Source organism: Lissotriton helveticus, chromosome 5_1 (genome assembly GCF_964261635.1).
Source record: "Lissotriton helveticus chromosome 5_1, aLisHel1.1, whole genome shotgun sequence".
Classification (NCBI taxonomy): Eukaryota; Metazoa; Chordata; class Amphibia; order Caudata; family Salamandridae; genus Lissotriton; species Lissotriton helveticus.
This window is the reverse complement of record NC_136065.1, coordinates 611677163-611700496: the sequence shown is the minus strand read 5'-3', so window position 1 is coordinate 611700496 and position 23334 is coordinate 611677163. Positions and strand designations below refer to the sequence as shown.

General features: G+C 41.8%; 1 protein-coding gene across 1 annotated transcript in view; it reads left to right on the top strand.

Moving 5' to 3' along the window:
• CAMTA1 (calmodulin binding transcription activator 1) overlaps positions 1 to 23334 on the top strand; it is a 3172802-nt gene that overhangs the window by 2985953 nt on the left and 163515 nt on the right. The window contains exons 11-14 of the mRNA XM_078642975.1: positions 8435 to 8577; positions 15259 to 15455; positions 18209 to 18287; positions 22983 to 23298. Coding sequence (XP_078499101.1) covers positions 8435 to 8577; positions 15259 to 15455; positions 18209 to 18287; positions 22983 to 23298 — 735 coding nt within the window. The remainder of the gene's footprint in view (positions 1 to 8434; positions 8578 to 15258; positions 15456 to 18208; positions 18288 to 22982; positions 23299 to 23334) is intronic.

The window sequence follows — 23334 nt, the reverse complement described above, 5'->3', positions numbered from 1 at the left end:
GGAGGGGTTTTCAGTTCCTCTCTGAAGCACAAGAGTAACAATCAGAATATCTTATTTGTATCCAACACTTCAAGCCATACTTCTCCTAATTCTAAGTGCTTTACGTAGCAGGTGTTACTATTGTCAAATGTAAGGCTGAGTTAGCCATAGCGAATAATTGAACAGGTGGTGTGCAGACCACGACATGTGTAGGTAGTAAACATTTAAGTCACTGAGACATCCTTCCAGGCAGCTAGGGAGGTTGCTTGCCATGTATGGGAGCAGGGAGTCTTAGATCTGTGGAGCCTTCAAGATGTGGAGTGATAAAATGCCATCCGCTGGTTCTCTTCCAATACATCTCTTCTTTCACAAACGAGTGGATTTTCTGCTACCGCTCAACTCTGACTCACTCACCCAGGTCTTGTGTAGGACATCCAAAGATAAGGACTCAAAGCAGGGCTAACGAGGGGGAGGATGGATAAACAATAGCCATAAATCTTCTTGCTGCTCTTAACCAGTATCTCTTTAGCATCCCAAGAAGGGCTATCGTGTTGTAGCTAAGCAGAAGGCAATTTGTTCCTAGAAACTAGATGAGGAAGAAGCAGATGATAGTAGTGTTGATTTGCTGAAATGCAAATAATGGCGGGCAAGGCTGTTGTTGAGCCAGCCCCATTCGTTCTTAAACTCCACATATTTTATTGGTGAGGGCATGAGATTGGAAGAAAGGGATATTAAATATCATTGGGTGGTCACTAGAAGGTCCTATTTCAAAAGCATCCTGGTAAATTTGATAACACAAGAAACAATATTGGTTTTTTTCAAGGTTAAATAGGGATTTTTCCACTAGCTAGCATTTACGTAAAAATAGTTCCAGTTTACATAGAAAAACCTCGCTAGATCATAGGAAAAGTTAGAAACTCAGAACAAAAGGAGGCCAAAAGTGAGGAACTATGGCCAAGTTCTCTTACAAACTAGACACGTTGCACTCCTCTGTATAAAACCTGTTTAAAAATAACAATACCAAGTTTTCCCAGTTGCCAAAAGAAGAGGCAGGGTCATTAAACATCAACCTCTGACCTGAAGGTCTAGGAGGAACTTCTGGATGTCCTAGACACAAGCCTACACCAAAAACACAAAAGGATCCTGAGTATTTTGGACGAACTAGGAGTGCAGTGTATGCATTATCCTATACTTCCCTCAATGCACAAGGAATTATTGGGCATGAACCTGATTAGTTGTGCTTTGGCTTCTGCTGCTGTAGTGTGTGGAAATGGTGTCTAAAAGATTAAACATTAGGCTTAGAGGCCCCTTTTGTCTGCAATTTGTATGTAATGCTTTACAAAGCGCAACGTTCACCCCTAATGGGGTATCTTGGCACCTAAACAAGTTCTATGGATTAAAACATAGAGCTTTATTGCAAAGTGTCACTAGGTGCTGCAGAGGAACAGTAACCGCGAAACTACTGTAAGTCTTGCTCATCTCTAACAAAAGATGGTAGCATGGTCCATCTGCTAGCAGCTGCTACAGAAAACATGCGTCTGTCAACCAATCTGTGATTACATTTAGGCACCACGAGGCTGCAGAGTGAAAGATCTTAATGAGCATGTGGGATGGTGTTGAGTAAATTGTGATTGATTAGAAAACCTAAAAGATGTCCATTGTAGATGGCTTTATGAGCTAGACAGAGAACCTTGTAAAGGACCCTTCTACTGACCACGCTTTTATACGGTTGGGGCAACACTGGAGAGATGTGAGAACGATGATGCAGGTCACTTAACAATCAAGCAGCTTAGTTTTGGATTAGCTCTAACTTATAAATGAGGCTGGCCTGCAGCTCAAGATAGATTGCATTACAGTGGTCCGATTGGAAATATACAAAGAATAAGAAACTACTGGGCAGGTGTGAAGAGATACAGGATACATCTCGGCCAGTGCGGCTGGAACATACAATATCTGACAATAGCCGACATCTAGGCAACTAACGATAAAAAGACATCAGTCAACACTCCAAGGTTTTTTACAATGGAGGGCAACAGTCAGTGGGAGAGCTAAGACTACTGGGCCAAAAGTTTTTAGAGAGGGGCAATATATTTTGAGGACAGAGAATTTCGGTTTTTAGGTTTCGATATTAGCAAACTAGCATTCATCCAAGTTTGGTCTTCACTGGTTGTATGTTGCTAAATTAGAATCCTCTTCAAATCTAGCAAATATGTATTTGTCATCTGCATACAAAAAACAGATACATCCAAAAGATTCAATAAGTCAAGCTAAGGGCACCATACAAATTAAATAAAGAGTACGAGAGAATGGTGTCCTGGGGATTGCTTGAGGCGCAGGGCCTGGCCAAAGAAGCAAAGGTGTTTGTCAAACCTGAAAAGACCTATTTGCAAGAACGTTTGTGAGCCGGTATAGAACTAGATAAAAAATTCCACTTTCGGAAAGCCTTTAAAGAGAGACATAATTGTCAGCAGTGTCAAAAGCCAATGTAGGAGCTAAGAGTGCCAGAACAGTGGACACATCTTCATCTATTGTCAGTCTATGATCATCCAGTAAAAAAAGCATGGTGGCAAACTCTGTGCTATGCCCTGAACAATGTCACTGATATTCTGCATACCCATCTTAGAGAGTTAAAAATCAAGGTTCTCCATGTAAAATCCAGCCAGTTCTCCATAACTAAGGTCCTCTACATCCCTTGGGATTATGTCAGTCATCACATGTGACATGTGTTTACGGCAGTGTGCTGTGTGCAGTATGGATGCTGTCCTCCGCAAGGACATTACTGGTGGAGCACAAGAGGGAAGTTCCTTTCTATGTTGCATTCTAGTGCACTGTAGTTTATCCTGGATGGACTAGAGACTCCACATTCTCCCATAGTCAGACCTAAATCATGCTGGCGACCAACGGATTGATCAAAACTCTTTTATTTTTTTTTCTGCTTCTGGCATCTCTTCTTCCCTGTGTGGAATGTCTCATCGATCCCTCCTTAACATACTGAACCATCTGCATATGTCCTACATTGGGAGATTTTTAGAGATTGAACTAAACTCATTCAGTTTAGGAAATCCCTCTGTCTCCCTTTGTCATATGAAAAATGGTGCCTCCTCCTTCTCCCCTTTATTCAAAAACCCCTGGAAGATTGACTAGAGTTGTAAATGTTGGACATGACAGGCTGTTAATTGGCCCTGCCATTCAACCAGTGCCCCTATGCACTGGATAAGAACTCGTCCTGCAGAGAAATTGTAAGCATTTGTCTAGACTTCTGGAGAAACTTTGATGTGCCAAAACAGAGGGTTGTCTCATCAGGAGCATAGCCCTGCAAATTGCCGTTTCCCCTAAGTCTGGGCACAGGCCTGGGACTCTGGAAAATGTCTTGATTCTCTGGCCTGTCCCAGTAGTTATGGAAACTCTAAAGGCCTGAATGATCAGTGAGGCCTCTGTCTAGGAAACAGTAGCAAAAAACAGAATACAGAAGGAAAGTTGGAGCTTGTCTAGAAGAAGTGAATCACCTAGGCATAGTAGACAACCTGGCTCCCATCCTATTGGAACCAAAATGAAGACATAACCTTTTCAGGACTGTCAAAACCAGCATGAGGCATTATAGAGCTCTATGTCATGAGTCTCCATTAAATGGCCTGACCAATAGCACCTCTGAATTTGTGTGAACAAGCATCATCACTTGTTTCCTGAAAGAACCTTAAAAAGCAAAGCTAAAATCCCAGTTCTCTGGTTGGCAGTGTAGAACAAGGGGTGCAGTGGGTCCTCCAGGTTGCCTGGATATACTCAATATCACATTATACCCTCACCCAGCTTTTCATGGGATATAAGTCCTTACATCCTGGAGACAGTGGAGCTTTCATTGGCCTGTTACTGTTCCAAGTGTCCCTTATTGACCAGCAGAGCCCTGACATTCCGGTTAACCGTACGTCTGGGCTTCACTTTAGAATAGATTATGAGCACTCTGAAATCATAACTTTTCTCTAAATATAATCTGTTTGATTTTGGGTGATGCGATTTTTGTGTTTTAAAGAGTAAAAACATAGTGTACTTGATAAATTGTAAAATTGTGCTTGGCACCTTCGTCCATTTAAAGAAAGTCTGCACAGAAATTCAAAGTGAGAAACTGGCACCGATAAGCTTTTAAGCGTACAGAACTCAGACATCTACCCCATAGAATAACAGCGTTTGTAGGCACCCATGTTCCTTGCATTATATAGAGTTCCTTGCAAGTACTATGCAACTGTTTTAGGTCATATTGTGACCACTGGCTGTGTCATAATGCAGTTTCTGTTGTTCAACATGTTAGCTGCCCTACATTGCATATTTGTAAATAAAGACCTTTAAAAAAAATAAAGCTAGTCCTTAATAAAACATTGCATTTATTGGGTCTGACTACCAGGCCATACTCTTAGATTCAAAACCACTACAAACTTCTTAAGTAAGTCTTGATGGTTTAGGCGTGTTACTCTTTGACGGTCAATGTACAAAGAGAGTAACTAGGTTATCTAATTGGAGTGCATGTGTATCTAGTGTCCTGGGACATTAGTGGTAAATGTTTGACCACACCACCAATACTCAAATTTAACTAATTATTGCCCCAACGCTCACAGAAAATACCGCATAGTTTCATTTATGAAATTAGGGTTCATGCTTAGTTCAACACAAGAAAAGATAGGAAATTGACGTGGTAAAGGCACTGTTTGATAAATGTAAAGAAAAAGCAATTTCCAGCCTATAAAGCGTGGTTGCTCAGTGTTCAGGAACAAATATCTGCATAGACGTAATCAGACTTGAGTGAAGAATCAATATGTTTCAGTTAATTAAATTATTGTGTGACCTTTTTCAGGACCATCAAATATAATCAATTTCTGCAATTGCTCGTTTAAGACACAAGAACTTGTCTTTGCTTGTTGGAAAGCTATCCAGTGACAAAGATTTTCCAGTACTAATTGGATATTCTAGACGAAGAAGGAGGCACAAATTGTATTAGGACAATGCGACAGCAAATGCTTCCAATCTGTATTATTAGTTCAAATGAGTTTGAATTACGATGAAACCATCATCTTGACAAATACATTTAATATGTAGTCCTTGTTTATTAACCATTAATGGCACTTTTGTTTCAAAACACAAAGTTTATGTAAAGTTAAAGTCTACTGGAAATAATCAAGAGTGAAGTGACAGAAAAACAAGCCTGACTTACCAAGGAGAAACAAACAAGCATGCCGAGGAATATGAATCTCCCTATAGTACTGGCCTTTGTTTAAGGATAAACAATACCATTTGTGACTTAGGTTGGATAGGCCCCATCATCGTTGTTGGTTCAATGATTTCTTGTCATACAAATCTCATGACAACTATTTTTAATGCATTGTATGAGCGAACTTGGAAATCACAAGTCAGTGCCTCAACATGGCTATAGGAGCCATTTACATTTCTGAATTGAATCAAAAGAAGTCTGTTTGTGATTAAGCACTATCAAATCCAAGATACCTCTTTGGGTAAGTGTCGCACTAAAGAAATATAAACTTCAACAATGACTAACAATAGTATCATTTAAATAAAATCGAATGATACATATGATATTCATGACTAGTCCAAAGTAGAATATATCAGAATGAAAATCGCATTCCCATCCAACAATATGGTTTAATCTCCAGGGTGAATTGCACTGAATAAATGTAGCCAAGCAGCTCAGCGCGCGGGAGATCCCACAGTGAAACATAAAATGAAAAATGTATGTAGTCAAAAAAGGAGATATAAGACTGACTGATCTGGTGACAGAATAGTATGCATCCAACTTATATCACTTACAGTGTTTTTGACAAGTTATGCTAGTAACGCAATGTGTCAACGTTTCAACACAATGTCAGCCACCGTTTGGGTCATCATCAGGACAACAAATAAATAGAGTCCCCCCACCAACGCGCTACAGAAGAATAGTAGGTTAATATCCAGGGTTTATGCCAGTGAGTCACATTAGTTAATGTAAATTAATCCATGTATGACAAATCATGATTGCATTTTTGGATTCCTTTCTAGGAAGGCAATACATTATGTGGATGAAATCCGATATTGACTGAAGATGTGTTAAAATAGACTTAAACAGTTTGGGATTAGTCTGGACCTAAGATAAGGAAGAAGGGTCGAAATTGCTGTTGACACCATAGAGATAAACTCCACTTCATATAAGGAGCACCACTCACCTGGCCAGGGTCAGTCTGTTATGCCAGAAAGGAGTACCACCCAAGTCTGTGTCACCGGCTGGTCTCCAATGCTTACAAAATAGCCATCTAGTTGCAACAGTACAGATTCAACAGAATAAAAAAGAATAGGACCATCAACGACATTCAAACACTTTTGTTAACATTAATAGAGTATTACAGATGAATTATGTAATGAGAAAAATCTCGGAAATAAGAGTCACGTACATTGTAGTGTGCAACTAGTGCACGTAAGGTAGGTACATTGTAGTGTGCAACTAGTGCACGTAAGGTAGGTACATTGTAGTGTGCAACTAGTGCACGTAAGGTAGTTGGTTATTACACATGGCACATAAGACCAAGCACAACATGGAGGTTACAGGGTCATAACCCAGTGATACTACCTCAACATTTCATTGTTTTAAGCTTAATAAACTGATACCATCATTTAGAGAAGGTCGACAAATTTGTGATACAGTAAAATGGTAATTGTGTTACCAAAGTCAATATTCTTGGAATTTCCATAGATTTAGATTTAAATTGGGAATAACATGCAGGAATAGTCCATAAGTTCTAAAGCTAGCATCTTTGTGCAGTTGATAACAGGCAGAGCTGTCCACTGATCTGGTTTGATATTGCCCTCAAGATCTAAAGCAATAAACCTGCATCACTTTAAATGGGAAAACAAAGTTAAATGTGTGGAATTCCGCTTATCACACATTTAACACAATTGTTTTCACTTGCAACTTACTCTCGGTAAGGGGCCTGAGAAGCCTCTGTAATAAATCTCTCTCCTCGCCCCCTTTGAAGAAAGTGATACTTCACAGCTTAAGATATAGGTTACAAAAGGCCTTGGATTTAAAGTTGTAAAGAGAGGCATTATGTGAGGCACGACATGTAGTTGTTGATGTATTTTCATACTCGCAGATATCTAGTGCCCATGTTATATTTTAAAAAACAAGTGCAGGGGCAAAAAGATTATCTCCAAAGACTGGTGCGTGCTGCTAAATGCTGGTTTTGCTAAATATCAATCCTGGCTAGCCTTGATTCCATCTCAGGCCTCTTTCTTTCTCCATCCTACACTTCCTCTCTCTTGTGGGTTCTTTTACACTCATGCTTTGTCTCTTCACTATATTCCTTTATTTGTGTTCCTCGTTCTGCTCCTTTTCTGTCTTTCTATCTCTTACTCGGGGTCAAATCCTAATAATAGAAAGTAAGCCCATGTCCCCAAAATGGGTGCCAGTGGCCACAGGGCAACAAATTGAGAACTGGAAACATATTAGAATAGCCCTTTGCGGCATAGGTCTCTACATCCACCACACAGGCCCTTCTCAATCCAGGAACTAACAATACAATTTCATCTTCCTTCTCCATCCACTTCATCAGAGGTCTTTGACGTTACACCGACCGCGTAGAGCTTTTTTCCAGGTCTAACGTCTGTTCCAACCATTCTCCATGAGTCAAATTTATGTCCTCGTAAAATACTCACTTAATGGTCAATATTATTAATGGCCCATGATATGTTTTCATCCTTGACAGGCATATATATTGTACCTGAAGTCCAGAGAGCGATAGGTCCATTCCACTACAGTAGCACTTTATTAAAATGTGAAATTAATTGAAGCGTCTGTTTGAAATGAACTTTTGGTGGTTATAACCCCACTCAGCTGCTTAGATCCTTTCCGGCGACTCCCGGAGAGGCCTTATAAATGGATGCTGCTATATAGCCACTTATAAGGTGACTGCCTGCATTTACTAAACCAAAATGAACATTAGTGAGCAAATATACTGCAGATCATGGATTCTGTGAGGAGGCAATGCCTATCCGTGTGTGGAGGAAGCTCTCCACAGCTTGCGGCGTGACTGACTTTATCATTAGGGGATTGGAGGAGCACAGTGTGTGATGAGGCAGGGTGGATGCCTGCTGTCCAGACTGCCTTCATATAGTCTAATTCTGCAAAAGACCTAATTGGGAACGTATAATTACTTTGACAAGTGTTGCTGAGATGTGACAGTTTGTAGACGCTTAGAGAAGATCTGTCTGAACAGATTCCCTCCCGTTTGTCCGCAAGGGTGTAGAGCTCAAACCTGGCTGATTTCTTACAACCGAACTAGGTCACGTTCAGGAGAGGGTCTTGCATGATAATGAGGAGCTTTCAGTTCAAGTGACTCCTATGAGTGTTTTGTTTGCTGAGAGTGCAAAATGGCTGACCATAGAAGCCTTTTCCTCATGATTGTTTTGGGTTCTTCTCTAGATAACCAGTTCAGGATGTCCATTTTGGAACGCCTGGAGCAGATGGAACGGAGGATGGCGGAGATGACGGGTGCGCAGCAGCACAAGCAGAGCCTTGGCGGGGGTGTCAGCGGTGGTGGCAGTAATGGAGGAAACCAGGCGCAAGTATGTTATGGAATGGCATGGTCCTTGGTAAAATGTTTTTGTGCTGTAAGCAAGCTTGCTCAGATTAGGATGTCGCACATGCTCCAGAATTCTCATTTATCGGTCAAGACAAGATGGTGTGATTGGGTCTATGATAAAAAAACATTATTTTGCAGACACCCTTGCATCTAAATTATGTGTTGAATGCTGTGTGGCTAGATCACGTAAATGACACCCCTCATTGGAATTTTGGAGTCAACTGCTGCAGTGCAAGAATTTTCAGAGCCCTGGGCTAGGGATTTGATGTTGCCCCTCCTCTAACATCAGGGCCACATTTGACGTTGTTTCAGTATGGGGAAATGAGGATGGAATTATCTAGTATAGAACTAGCCCTGGGTGCCAGACAGTTTTGCACTAGTCTTAAATCCACATAGGCAGCTACCTTCTGGTACAATATGCAATATTGGTACGGAAAAGTCTGTGCAAATGTTTTTGTTCTGGTTGTCAGTGCAAACGTTAATGAAAAATTGCCCCACACACCAATTAAAAAATATGTTTGTAACCAGCGGACACTTGCTGAGCAACAATGTGATTTACATGATATGCCCCCTCTTCAAGTCCTTTGCTGTGAAAAACCTGGCTGATCGGGCTCTTTGTAGTCACTGGAAAGAATCTACCAGTCCAGAAGTGTTAAACCTAGCAGTATCTGGCTGGCTAAGATGCATCAAAGCCAGTCAGAACCCACAGTTCCAAATAGAATGAGTACAATTCACTTGCCCCATAGCCTGAGCTCACCCCTGGTAGCTTTTGTGTAAAGTGGTGGCACAACATTCCCCTTCGCAACACACTGCGATCACTACAAAAAGACTCCACAACTTATGCATAAAAACAGTGGTCTTTGTATTACACACACACTGAAATCAAATTGAGATACATATTGTATAAACACTTTACAGTTATACACAATTGTCAAACTTTTCTATTGAAATCACAACAAAACACACAATGGATATACACTTTTCAGTAATTTGCAATTGTCGGACTTCCCCATTGCAGGAAGGCTGAACAGTCTCTGCCTATGCCTCGTGACCCAGCCCCTTAGTCTTTCAACTCTACAAGCCAACTATACACATTGCCCCTGCTGGCGCCCTGTTGACTAGATAGTCGAAACCACCGAACATGGAAAGATACAGTTACTTAGTATTGTCCATCTGGATTAGACCTCCAGGCACCCGACAGCTCCTGCAAAAGGGCGGGATCACTATTCCCTCATAGACAAAATGTTGTGACGCAGGAAGCTGGCGCACTCCCCATCTGGAGAAATGCTTTCCCCTTAAGAGAAGGTGTAACCTACTGTTGACCGCCAGCAGTCAGCTGCAGGTGCCCACCAGGCACATGTAACCCCTTAGGTCTTGTCATAATGTTTTCCAAAACAAAGCACCCAGTTGCATCCCAATCTGAAGGCCAAAGACAGTCCAGGTCTTGTCCCAGGTTTCCTCAACACTCCGCGGACACCACACGCTCTGGAGCACGAGCGAGCACAGGTCCTCTTGATTGCAAGCCCGGTCCCTCAGACTCTACAAGCGTCCATTGCACTTGTCAAACTCCTCATGTCCCAACACCTCAGATGGCTGCTGATCTTTGTGCACACACTACTCTAGCACAGTGAGATGATGGTGTATGTCAGGAAGCTCCAGCCATCACAAGTCTACAGATATTCCAGCTGCAGTCCCTCCTGCCCTAATGATTCCTCGCGTCAATGTCCCACTATCGAACCAGCGTAGCATGGTTCAAAATCCAAAAGTGTCTCTACTTTCCGAGACCAAAGCCACAGTAGTTATACCCACCATGGCCTTTGAAGTTAGAATCAGTTCAAAAGGCCACATTTGAAATGCACAGGCCGTCTCTAAATTTTGTCCTGTCTGCCCACATACCCCAGGAGGTTTGATCACAATCTTTAGTGGGGCCAAGACCCTGCTCCTTGGAATGCAGTAGCCAATGCCATCCCCACGTAACCTTCCCTGAAAGGCCCTTCACATTCGGAGGTCCGCAGCTTCGCATGAGCTCTTAGTTTATGGCCCTCTATCAGGAATTCACAGATGTGGCTCTCCCCCTAACACCCATTTGTCAATTAGGAGACAAGCCGCCAGGCACGCAGAGCCACACACATCGAAATGCCCACTTTCCCAAAGAGAACATTTTCTTCACGGTAATGGTGAACCCACTCCCTCTGCCGGAGAGGATTCGCCGTTAGCAACTCACCAATACCAAACATCATACAGTTGCTATTCTGCCTGTAGGAAATAATGCTATGTAGCCTTCTCCTACATTCCCTGATGCTAATCAAATTGGAGAAACAGGCCCCATCATACAGAACACACCACCCGGTGTCTTTCACGACTTTTGCAGGTAACACATACACACACCTGCTCAATCTCTTCCCAACACTGTACCCCATCACAAGGGAGAACCCTGATATAGTAGTAGGCATGTAGAACCTTGGCGCACAGCTTTTGTAAATGCCAAGTCGAGTAACAATAACCTGTGCACACATGCTCCACCAGGGAAAACCTTTGGCACAATCGATAAGCTACCTCAGTGGATGGCCCAACCTGTACGACAGGCCCACAGAGGCACATTCGAGATACTTGCCCCTGGTATAGGTCTTACCCCACAACAAGGGACTTACAGGTAACTCAAATCAGCCAATCATATGTACACCAATCCGCAGTATGTAAATGATGAGCACATCTCTTTGACACTGCATGGCAGTACCAAATTTGTCCAAGTCCTAAGACTAGCATCTAGAGCAAAAGAAAACTGGGAAGGAGAAAAGCAAAAAGTCGAGGGAAAGCACTCTAGAAAGGGCCATTTCCAACCAAAAGCATCAATAAAGTCAATCCTATGAGTGAACTCTAGGCAGTGTCTTGGGGGCCACAGAAAGGGCCAGAATCCTCAGGTGTTTCTCTGTTACTAGAGGATTGGGTGGCCAAATATAAGAGTGACTGTCGTAACCTCAAACAGTTGTTGTATCTGGATGCATCATAGCTTATCTTGGGCACTTTCACAACAGCACCGTAAGTTTCATGGACAGTTTTGAACGTTTTTTCCCTACATAATTAACACTTTAATTCTGAGCCCTCAACTTCCCAACAGCAGTTTCAGACGTTTCATTTCATGTTTCTATTTAATTTGAATAGTTTTAGTTGCTTTCACATTTGCCTAAGACCACCTCAAAGGCATAGAGCACACCACTTTCAACCCACCCTAACACAGGGTATGCGTTAGAAGAGGCAGCAAATACTGTATGAAATGGAAAAATTAACATATCACTCAATTACAGGAAAAGAAAAAAGGAAAAGAACATTTTAATTAAAAATTGAAACAAACTTAGACATGTTCGGAAAAGATAACAACAAAGACGAGAATATGACAGACAAAATATTATGAACTTTTAGAAAACACATAGCTAATGTAGAAAGGATATATAGCATTTCAGATATGCACCCCAAGTTTAACTCATAAACAGTGCGTCTTGTGCTTTAGAGCATGGTCTAATTTGCGATCCATCCGAGCGGTTCCCTTAACTTTAAAAGGGAATCGACTTGTGAATCGCCATTTCCTTTAAAAATATAATAGTGTTCATTGAAAATAACACAGTAAAAGGGTGTGGATTCTTGCACCCAGAAATTACCGATACCCCATAGAACTGGAATTCCTAGGTAAGAAGTTCTGTGCAGGATTAAGAGTTTGAAGGCCAGGAATGAGCAATAATAGGGGAAATCGGTATTTCCACATCAATTTCTGCAGTTATTTTCCCAGTATCAGATGGTTTGTATCTGTCCACACGTCACCAGGTCTTTGCTTGTGAGATATGATGGAACTATTCCTGTATTGCCACTTCTACTGCTCAACCTGGAATCCAGATGCAGACTGTAATAGCCATTAGAGATTACCCTAACAAATGTACTAAGGGCCTAACTTTTGCTCCTAAAGCCAGAGACCTCATTCCTTCAGACACTTGTGCCTAGACATCTCTTGTCCATTGAGCAGGCCTACCTGCCCAAAATCCTATCTTTGTCACCCATGCTTTCAGCCCTCCCGGGTCTTGCCACGTCATCCTTGGGTTATGATTGTTCACTTTGGCAGAGCAGACAGCCCAAGTCACCTGTATGAGGCTCAGACAAAGACGTAACGCAAGCCCCTGTGGTCCAGGGGCATTCCCAACCTTTCAGCCTCCCCCAAAGCCTTCACGAGCTTGTGAGATATGGAAGACTAAGGGGCTTCTTCACATTCTGCTCGGGGTGCCACATCACTTTGCGTTACGGCACTGGGTACAGACCTCCGATAGCCCAGCAATCACTGCCTTGTTTAGGGAATGCATTGCCCAGCGGTAGAATTGGTTAAAGGGAATCTGGGAGATTCCATAATGGGCTGGTGCCTTTGCAAGCCTCCTAGAACACATGCTGGGCTGACCAATATGAATAGCCCCATCCCCAGTCTACGGTACTGTGAAAGTTACCAGCCTGTTAGGAGTTCATATGATTTCCCATGTGACAGGCAACCCCACCTCTGATACCCTCTGGTACCAGGGTGCCATATTCTTCTACCTTCCTAGAAACAGAAATATTTACAGGGAGTTTTAAAACTAATGCTTTCTGCTATAACTGTTCTACATTATGTAAAGTAGACAGAGGCAATTCACTGGTGTGATTTCCATTAAACTAGTTTAGCAAATTGTTATCTGTGAATGGTTGACATTCAAGCCCAAGGGCAGAGAAATGCTAAAGAAAGTAACCCCTCCTAAACTAATTCAAATTGGAAAGAAAGTTTTGGGAATTAAGTGCTTCCTACTGTCCAAACCATGATGCCTTCTATAACACGAAGTCTCCTGGAAGTTTCTTATACAGAACCAAACCAAGTGTACTGCACTTGTCATCAGCATCCACAAATAGCTCTGCCATTTTTCGACCATAAATGCCATGGGACTAGAAGCGTGCGGCTATGACTCAGATGCTTACCCGCTAGCTCTTATATGGTGCCTGCACCTTTGTAGTGCACAGGATTGAGAAGGGATTTGAGCTTTCATCTTTGAATAGATAAATACAGTCTCTGAATTACTTACCTACATGATGCTATCTAAAGTGAAGGAAATCTTAGCAAGTACACAACCACTGACGTGTTTCGACTCATACCTAATGATTATTTTTGACATGCTGTACAATTTCAAGAGTTTCAATAATGAATTGAATGTATTGAATGTAACCCCACAGACAGGGAATATTGATTTGATTTTTCAAGCAGGGGCTCCTTCAGAAGGGTGGAAGATGGGCAGTGCAGAAAACTAAAGCGGAAGCCACTTACCAATTGTAAGTTCATTGCTGTTAGCAGCTTGATGAACATTGCTCTTGATAAAGATGGCTGCTGGATGTGCAAAGCAATGTATAAATCCTGATTAGATTGGCATGCATGCCAATAGACCCGATTCAGGTGAAAGGCTCATGATTTTGGAAGCCAGGGCGGGCTATATTTTAGGGTTCCCCACTGAAAATTGCCTCTGTTTCAATATAAACCTGTGGGGGAAAATACATTCCTCACATTTTGTTTTTCAAAATCTCCCATTTCCCGGTTCAAAAATGTTGCCCTGTATGCAGTGTTCTGTGGGGACATTTTATTGCAGAGGAGGGGAGGGACCATTGGGAGAAGGTTATACTTGCGAGAAAAATCCATTGAATGATAAGGACTACAATTATTTTGGTGGGTGAAAAGGGTATTTATACATTAACTGAAATAGCGATTAGCCTTTTTTCCTACCTACTCAGCCCTGAGCCATGTTACAAGCAGTGAGTATCTCTAGACACATTGCCTATGCTGCCCTATCACAGCTCCATTTTAAAGTTGTTCCACTAAAAGTTTAATGTGCCAACAAAGTTGGGAAATGCCTCTTCCATGTTTTACTGTTATAGTGAAGGAGCTATCATATCTGATGCAGAATGCCTCCTAGATCCAGACAGAATGGGCCATTTCATCTTCTGAGACCCTTAGCCGCAATAGAAATGCCTTTCTAGTAGCCTCATCAAACACTAAAGCACATAATTAAGTGTCATTATTTAACCCCTTCCTCTTTCGATCTTGTGCCATGAACAACTTGGTCTTGTCCCACCCTCCGTGGGCCCTAGTCAAGGCCACCACTCCTGACCTCTGGAAGAATAATGAGATTGAGTGAATGGAGGGGAGGGGTACAAAGGGTTGTGGGCAAAGGTGCAGTGTAGTAATTATTTTTTATGATATGCTATGTTTCATCTATGGCCCTTTGCTGTTCATCTCACATTGCCAACAATTCCATCTGAAGAGGGACCAAAGGTGGCAGGAGTTGAAAAGTGTCAAAAGTAGAACACCACTCAAAATGGGAAATCCAGCCCAGTAGAGATATCCAGAACTGGGTACCCAATTTTTCTCATTTAGGTTTCTCCAGTGTCTCCCTGGGCACCTCCAGCTTTGTTATGCTTTGTTCCAGGTATAGAGACCTTCAGTCAGTAACACCTGTATTCTGGAAGACTCCATTTTGAAATGACGCTGTGGTCTACATGGTTTCTTTTTGCAATTCATGGTTATGTTTGACCCTTACATGATCTCATCAGATCCATGTCCCTGTCACTGATAGGCTGCTGACTTCTGAGTGTGTTTGTGTGTTCTCTACAGTGTGCAGCAGGGCCCGGATCCATGGGGAGCTGCTTTGAGAGTCGAGTCGTGGTGGTCTGTGAGAAGATGATGAGCCGGGCCTGTTGGGCGAAGTCAAAGCACCTTATACATTCCAAGACCTTCCGAGGAATGACCCTCTTGCACCTTGCTGCAGCTCAGGGCTATGCTACACTGATACAAACTCTCATCAAGTGGCGGTAAGCAACAAGCTTGGATCACTGTTAAGTGGAACCCATGGAAGCTCTGCACCCCAGGCCCTCTTCCCCAGTTAGAATTTGCAAATTTCTGCGTTTTTACACACACTAGTCTTACATCATATCCTTTAATATGAGCTTTATTATGAGTATCAGGGGAATCCAAGTTAGGCACATAACAAGAGCTATCAATGGAACCAAGATCATAAGCTCTGCTGTAACTTTGTGAGTCAGGAGTACTCCAGCGGGCCCTTTGCCTGCTGCAGGCGAATACCAAGAGGAATGTCTCCTGACTTGTAATGGGACCCTAAATGGTTTGCTTTTTGTTTGTGAACCCAATAAGAGATACAGGATTATTTGGAGTTTGGCAAAAGCAGAATATATTCCATAAGTAGGAAGATGCCCCATCCCCACTATTTAAAGTGTATTCTAACTCTACCCTCTTAATACAGTAGATGTGATTTTTGGGAGGTCCCCATATCGGCCAAATTCTAACTAGCCCTCAAAGTGTCGATATATATGATGCGATGATTTGTTGTTGGCTTTTATGAAAGTTAATTTCTACTTTGATTCGACTTCTTTGGTCCTATAAAGTGGGGCGAGGGGTGTGACCTGCAGAAAATTGAAAGTAGTTGCAACCCTCAAGAGCCACAGAAGGTGTAATAGAGGATGGGGTTAACAAGCCTCATCTGATGCTTTCTGATCATTGTGAACAACAATTGGATGTTTTATGTACATTCAATGGTCAATAAGGTTTTGAATTTGCACCTCTGATTCATACATTGCGACTGTGATAAAGTGAGCAAAACCGAAAGGGTGTGATTAACCAAGCTATTTGTACACTAAGTTCAACTTAGGAGCGCAAATGGCAGGATTCTGGAGTGTAAATATGTAATTTGTAATAACACATGAACTTCTACTCACATATTGATTTACTCACAAGTAATAATGTACCAGTACAGTGTACTATTATTGGTATTCAAATGTTTTCGCGTGTGGGGATTATATGCTACAGGGTTGGGTCTCCTTGGAAAGCTGATGAATACTCACACACACATGCTAGTCTTTGAATGTTCACAGACTTTTTCAAGGTACATTGACCCCAGGAAGGGGGGGGGGCAGTGGTTAAGGGGTTCACTTCCAAAACTGGTTGCGTAAGTGCGGAATGGGCTTCTCCAAAGGGAAGATATGCTCTCACTGAAAAAAAGAAAATGCTATTAAAGTTTTAATTCACAATTGTAAAGTGTAGTATGAATGTATGCATGTACACTTTTTGCATTTACAAATGCAAAAAGGCCTTTTGTCATGTGATTAACTTGTATTCATTCACAAGAGTATAATGGCATCAAACCTCCTGCTAAACAGTGGCTGTCATAACCTCCAAAGAGAATTTATGGAAACCTCTGCAAATTCCAAAAAAGGTAAACTTTTTACGTGAGACAAAGGTATAAAGTTACAGCAGAAAATTTCATTCTTTTTAAAAAGAATTGTGGGTACAACATTTATAAGGGAAAGATTAAAAAATCGTTTCATATTAATAAATAAACCAAACACAATCTGACTGAGTACTCTAGAGTACCGTATTCTGCTGTCGATATGTGGCCTGGCAGTATTATCCTTAGAGCGATTCTGTGACAGAACAATTATCACATCTCCATATTGGTCAAAAAGGTACCTTCTTGGGCTGTTCTCCATCAGCACTGTTGCTGAGAGCCATGACATGGCAATCTACCACAGTACTTTAGCCTTTACGACCCAATGTTAGGGCGACACAGCTGATTTCAGTACTACTACCCGAATGAGACATTGACTTCAACAGAGGAATGAGCTCTGCAATACAGATTGTCAATCCTGCTTTGGACAAATACTTCAAAAGGGGCCTTCTAAAGAGTGCACAGGTAAGGTCACTGGTAATGCCCAGGAGTTAATGATGTTAGGATGCCAGTAACTCCTGGAGAGGTGTAAAGTACAAGCCAATTACAAGTAGGACCACGAGGGTCCCCCTAGATAGGGGGAATTTCCAGGAGAATCCAAAATTCCATTCCTGATTCCACTAGTTAGTCCGGATTTCTTCCTAGTATTTCATCCAGAGACTCAACCTGTTTCTGACAAGGTGAGTCTCCAGTAACTCCCATTGTTGGTCCTACCAGAACTAAAAGGTCATGCAGAGGGATGGTCAATGTGTTCAGGAATTGGAGACTATTAGTCACATTCCAAGATTTGTAATTTTACACTTGCCATATACAGCATATTTGGTGTATGGGTACGGATTTCTCGCTGTTGTTCAAATGAGAGCTGTCTTAGGATGGTTTACGTTTTGTTCCTTGTTAGAGGTGAATCGTAATATAGTTTAGCCAACACAGACTTGCAAAAGTGCCAAATTTCAGATCCTCATTCAGAAGCAAATGTTGTCACTGTCACAAAACTTCAACTATGGGTGAAATTTTACACAACAAACTTTGAGCAGGAAATTTTTCCATAAAAATGTTTTTGCCAAGATTATCTTTCAGCTAAATTAAGTTCTGCTAGACGTTTTCCTTCAAAACCTGCTATTTCAGGACCTCTTATTTTAACTTCTCCAACATCATGGGTTGCACATTAAAAAAAAAACAATTTGACAAAAATCTTCTTTGCAAACTTCAGTCAATCCTATTCCCAATGTCTTCATTTCAATATTAAATAACCTGTGTTTAGCAATGTTTTAGAAGTTTGGTCAAAGTTTATTGGTTGTCTTTAAGTTCTCTTTTATCTTGCAGCACCAAGCATGCAGACAGCATCGATTTGGAACTGGAGGTGGACCCTTTGAATGTGGATCACTTCTCGTGCACGCCACTGGTAAGACGTTGATGAATTTAGTCTAGTATACCGTTAGTGTACTGAATGAATGAATGAACGGGCATTTATAAAGCGCTCTATTACTCCAAGGAGTGTCCTGGTGGAGTGCACCTCTTCCCACACATGAAAGGCCTAATCAATTAGACGTGGTTAAACAACCATGTCTTCAGTCTTTTCCTGAAGTGAGACATATCTGTAATACTCCGAATCCCGGAGGGAAGTTTGTATCAAGCTGACTGAACTAAAAAAGAGAAGGATCTGCCACCAGTCCTAGTGCGCCTAATCTTAGGTTTAAATCATTTTTATTGAGGCAGCACAAAAAGACAGAACATACATTGCATAGATAATGTGGTGCGCCTAATCTTAGAAGTTTTGCCTAAGAAAGCTGTGGTTGAACGAAGGCATCTGGAGGGAACATATGAACTATTGGTTCCCCTCAGGTAATTGGCGCCCGTCTGATTAAAGGCTTTATGGACCAGAACAATAGTCTTAAATAAGAGTCTCTTTATTATAGGGAGCCAATGCAGTGCCCTGAGGTGTGATGTGTGCTCTCAAAGGCAAGCCCAGGAGAGTACGTGCTGCCAAATTCTAGACCACCTGTAAAGTGTTAATAAGGTAGTTAGGAAGGCCCAGATACAAGGCATTTCCATAGTCCAGCCTAGATGACACCAGCGTCTGTATCACCTGTTTACTAGCTAAGATGGACAAAAAAGAATTGAAAACTTTCTTAAGATACAGAGTAATCCGAAGCAAGACCCCACTGCTGTGTTGACCTGTGGTAAGAATGAAAGGCCAGCATAAAGATTTAATAACTACATTCTTCACAGAGTTCACTTGGCACCCTGGAAAGGGGATTTTAACTGGCCAAAAAGATTGCCATGATTCCTGGGCCTTAGCTTGGTTTTTTTCTGCATTACATTTGAGCTGATGAGATGTTAGCCACTGGAAGACAGCTGCCAAGTAGGTTCTAATGTTTTCACCAGGGAACCCTGTCTTACAGTCCCATGAAAACAGCAGCTGGGTGTCATCAGCATATGAGATTATTCTTGAACTCTGAGTAAAGGCAATTGGTTCAGTCCAGAAAGAGTTCTCCCAGCATTCTTGGTATTCAGAGCATCTAAAGGTCTCATTCTGAGAGCCATTGTAATTCCGGTTTTGAGCCAGGCAGGAGGTTTGGCCCGGATCGAAACTAAACACGTTTCCCCTGCACAAACGTTTCCAGATAAAATCTGAATTTGTGCTTACAAAATACCACATATTCTGAGTTTTTCAGCTTCGGAAAGGGGGAAACAGGCAATATTATTTCTGAGGGTCTTTGAATTGGGAGGCAATATTGTACCGATTAAACGCCACAACCAGCAGTTCTCTTATTTCTGAATGCGGTATTCCCACCCAAAATTACACGCAATTTGCAATGAAGTCCTTACAGCCAGATTCATGAAGCAGAAATCGGCTCGCAAAGGGCCAGATTCTGCGAATCTGGCCATTTGCGAGCGTTTTTTTTGCATTTGGGATTCATCATCCCAAATGCGAAAATCGCGGATTTTGAAATTGCTAAATTGCGAGGAATTGCATTTAAGAAATCTCTATTTGAGATTCCTTAAATGCAATTCAAAAACCATTTCAGAATTGCGAATTCGCAATTTTTGCCCGCTATTTACAGCGAAGTCTGACTTCGTGGTAAATAGCGAAAACCTAGAAAAATGCACTTTAGTGCATTTTTCTATGTTGGATGTAACACACACATGTCCTTTGGACATGTGTGTGCGCAACACCGGTGTAAATCACCATTTCAGGGGTGCTACAGGGTGTCCTTTGGACACCCTAGCACCCTTGAAATCGCTTCCTTATTTGCGATTCGCTAATTGCTAATCGCAAAGAAGAATTGACTCCCCATTCATTCCTATGGGCCTTTGGCCCATTGGAATGAATGGGGAGTCATTCCTTATTTGCGATTAGCAATTAGCGAATCGCAAATAAGGAAGATGTAGAAATCGCTATTAATTTTGCGATTTCTACATGAATCCCGTTTTGCGAGTCTTTAATAGCGATTCCTTAATAATTGCTATTAAGGACTCGCAAAACGGGACATTGATGAATCTGGCAGTATGTACCTAAAATAAATAGTATGTAAAGCACTTGTTTTTGTGATGTTTAACAATTGATAAAAGTGAGATCAAGAAATTGGACTCGGCGCTGTCAGAACACAGCCTCTCATTGTTGAACATTCAAATTAGTATTGACTACAAAAGTTATGCTCCAAGTTTCTTAGGTTTGTAGTTTTTTATATGGTGAGGTCGCATCTTGCAGAGTCCATGGGGTCAGGACTTGTCTACTCTGAAAAATAAGATAAAGACATTTAATAGTAAGAGTGCCATCCACCGAGAGACACTGAGGCCAGCTGCAAGCAGCACAAATGAAATTTCTTTCCAAAGTCTGAAAACAAGCGTTTCTTCTGTACATTGAGATTGTAGTTTACTTGGACTTTTCTTTGAGGTACTTAGATAGACCTGTACCAAAAAACCTTATACTATGTATAAAATAGAGTATGTTGTCCATGAATGTCGCAGGTGCCATTGAACATGAAACCTAAAAAGAGCCAGTGGCCGTACAGAAGGACCAAATAACAGGCAGAGTAAATACACAGGTAAGGCTCAATAGAATCAATGCTGTTAAAATAGCATTAACAGAGTCGTCTATATACATGGCCACTGGAATTTTATGGCAGGAGAGGGCTACATTATGTGTTAGGGTGGAGTAAATTATGCAGTAAGAAAAGGCAAATTATGCTGCAAGGTGTGGCATATTTTGTAACAGTATTACTTCATTTTTTTTTAACTTGGTAACATTGTCTGGGTATTGGTGACACCTCACTAGTACCAGTTTAGTACCCAAACATAGCAATAAGCAACAGAAAGTTGACCAGTCCAGATTTGCAAATGACCTTTTTAACTTTTTAACCCTTTGAGCTAAAATCTAAAATTATGGGAAAATCACTGCGGTCGCACTATCGCTTAATTCCAGTGGCCCTGGCTATACACAATGATGCTTTCTTACTTGCTGTTAGTATCTTTTCTTGTAGGTGAATACAAATATGCTATCCACTGGCTCTTGGTCAAAGCACTTTCCTGTTTAGGCAAGAAAAGCAAAGTCGTTGTATTGCCCCCATCCGGCTAATGTCTTAGCTTTGCATTGATGCTGCTGCTTAGAGGATCCTTAAAAACGGACTGTGGCCAAAATATATGCTTCAACTGTTTTTTTCAAACTACAGACCAGTTGAGTTTTTTCCCCTGAGCTATCCCTGATGCTGCTCTAGCTGTCAGTACATTTTTCACCTGCCTCCTGAAAGGTTGTTTCATACCTTTTCTTGCTCATAGTTATTTATTTATGCCTATGTTACCTTTAATTGTTTCTTTTGCTTAATAAATTGCCAATGTAATCTTTTTCAGCTGCTTCAGAAGGCGTATGCGCTATGCAATACTTCTAACAAAAGCGGGAGGGAGAGAAAAGTGGATTCAGTCTCCCCGGGTTTAGTATAAAAACAAAGTGGAATCCACTTAGGCAGTTTGAGTTGATCCCTATAGTGGTGGGGAACACTCTGTGTTGTTTAAATACCCTATTTAAACAACACAGAGTGTTCCCCACCACTATAGGGATCAACTCAAACTGCCTAAGTGTATGCGCTATGCAGACATGCCATTTTAGAAAGACTTTTTATTGGGCAGAAATAATAAGCCAACAGTTAATATATAGTTTCCTCTTTCTTACCTGCCCTCACTCCAATATGAGATCAAGTGATAGGCCATCGGTGTCCTGTTAATGAGGCTGCCTCTATGCCATATTGTCACGTATGGACACAAATAAGTTTACATACAGTGAATATAGGAAGAACCAATTTGCAGTCAATAGTATCTCAAAAATTGGCATTGGACAGGTCTGCTGTGCCTACGTTGGACCCACACGTGTTATAAACATGCTTGGAATAGCACAGTACGGTGCCTGTGCTTTCTCAATAGACAAGTAGCTTTAGGCTACTTAACTTGGGTCTAGGGTTTTCCATTCTTAGAGGTGCTTCACCAAAACCACATGCGTCCTTGTTAATTCCAAGTAACATATATTTAACAAACATTGTGATTGCCCTGATCTCATGTTGCGGGTCCGAGCCTACCTATACTGGACCGACACTGTTACACATTGTACATAATTCTAGTGCTAAATCTGTAAAAAAAATAAATAAGTGAAGGGTTCCCACATGTTTTCTGAGGAACCCAATGCTGGTTGCTAGAGGCTATGGTGGGCAAATATTATGGCTGCCTAGGCTTGAATACACCCCCTCTTTCCTCCAACACCCTACACTTCCTTCCACTTTATCTCATTCCTGCAGGTTCTTTTTTTATCACTACTTCCTACTTTGTTACTGGTTCTCCAATTTCTCTTTCTTCTTTTTCTGACTTTCTCGCTCTGTCTTGCTCTGATTCAATGTTTGTGGATGAAAAATACATGTAGATCCTCAAAAATGAGTGCTGGTGCCCACCAGTAGGTAAACACTCCATAGTATTTTGCAAGAAAACTTGAGTTATTTCTAGAAAAGAAGCAATGGAAGATTGGGGTAGCCCTGCATTGTAATGAACAATGCGCCCTCTGAGCTTTGCCAATGTCTCTTATGTGCCCCTAACACTGCACCTTCTTTTCTAGATGTGGGCATGTGCTCTAGGCCACACCGAAGCAGCGGTGGTGCTGTACAAGTGGGACCGGCGAGCAATATCCATCCCGGACTCTCTGGGGAGGCTCCCTCTCGCCATCGCCCGATCGCGGGGCCATGTGAAGCTGGCCGAGTGCTTGGAGCAGTTGCAGCGAGAAGAACAGTCACAGCTCGGGCAGAATCCCAGACTTCACTGCTCGACAAGCGAAGAGCAGCAGGCTGAGAGCTGGATAGCGCAGTGGCACAGCGATGCGCTGACGTCGCAGGAGGCCCAGAAGGGAGGAGCTGGAACAGCTAGCCCCAATACAGGTAAGGAACACTTGATATAATGATCAAAAACGCCAT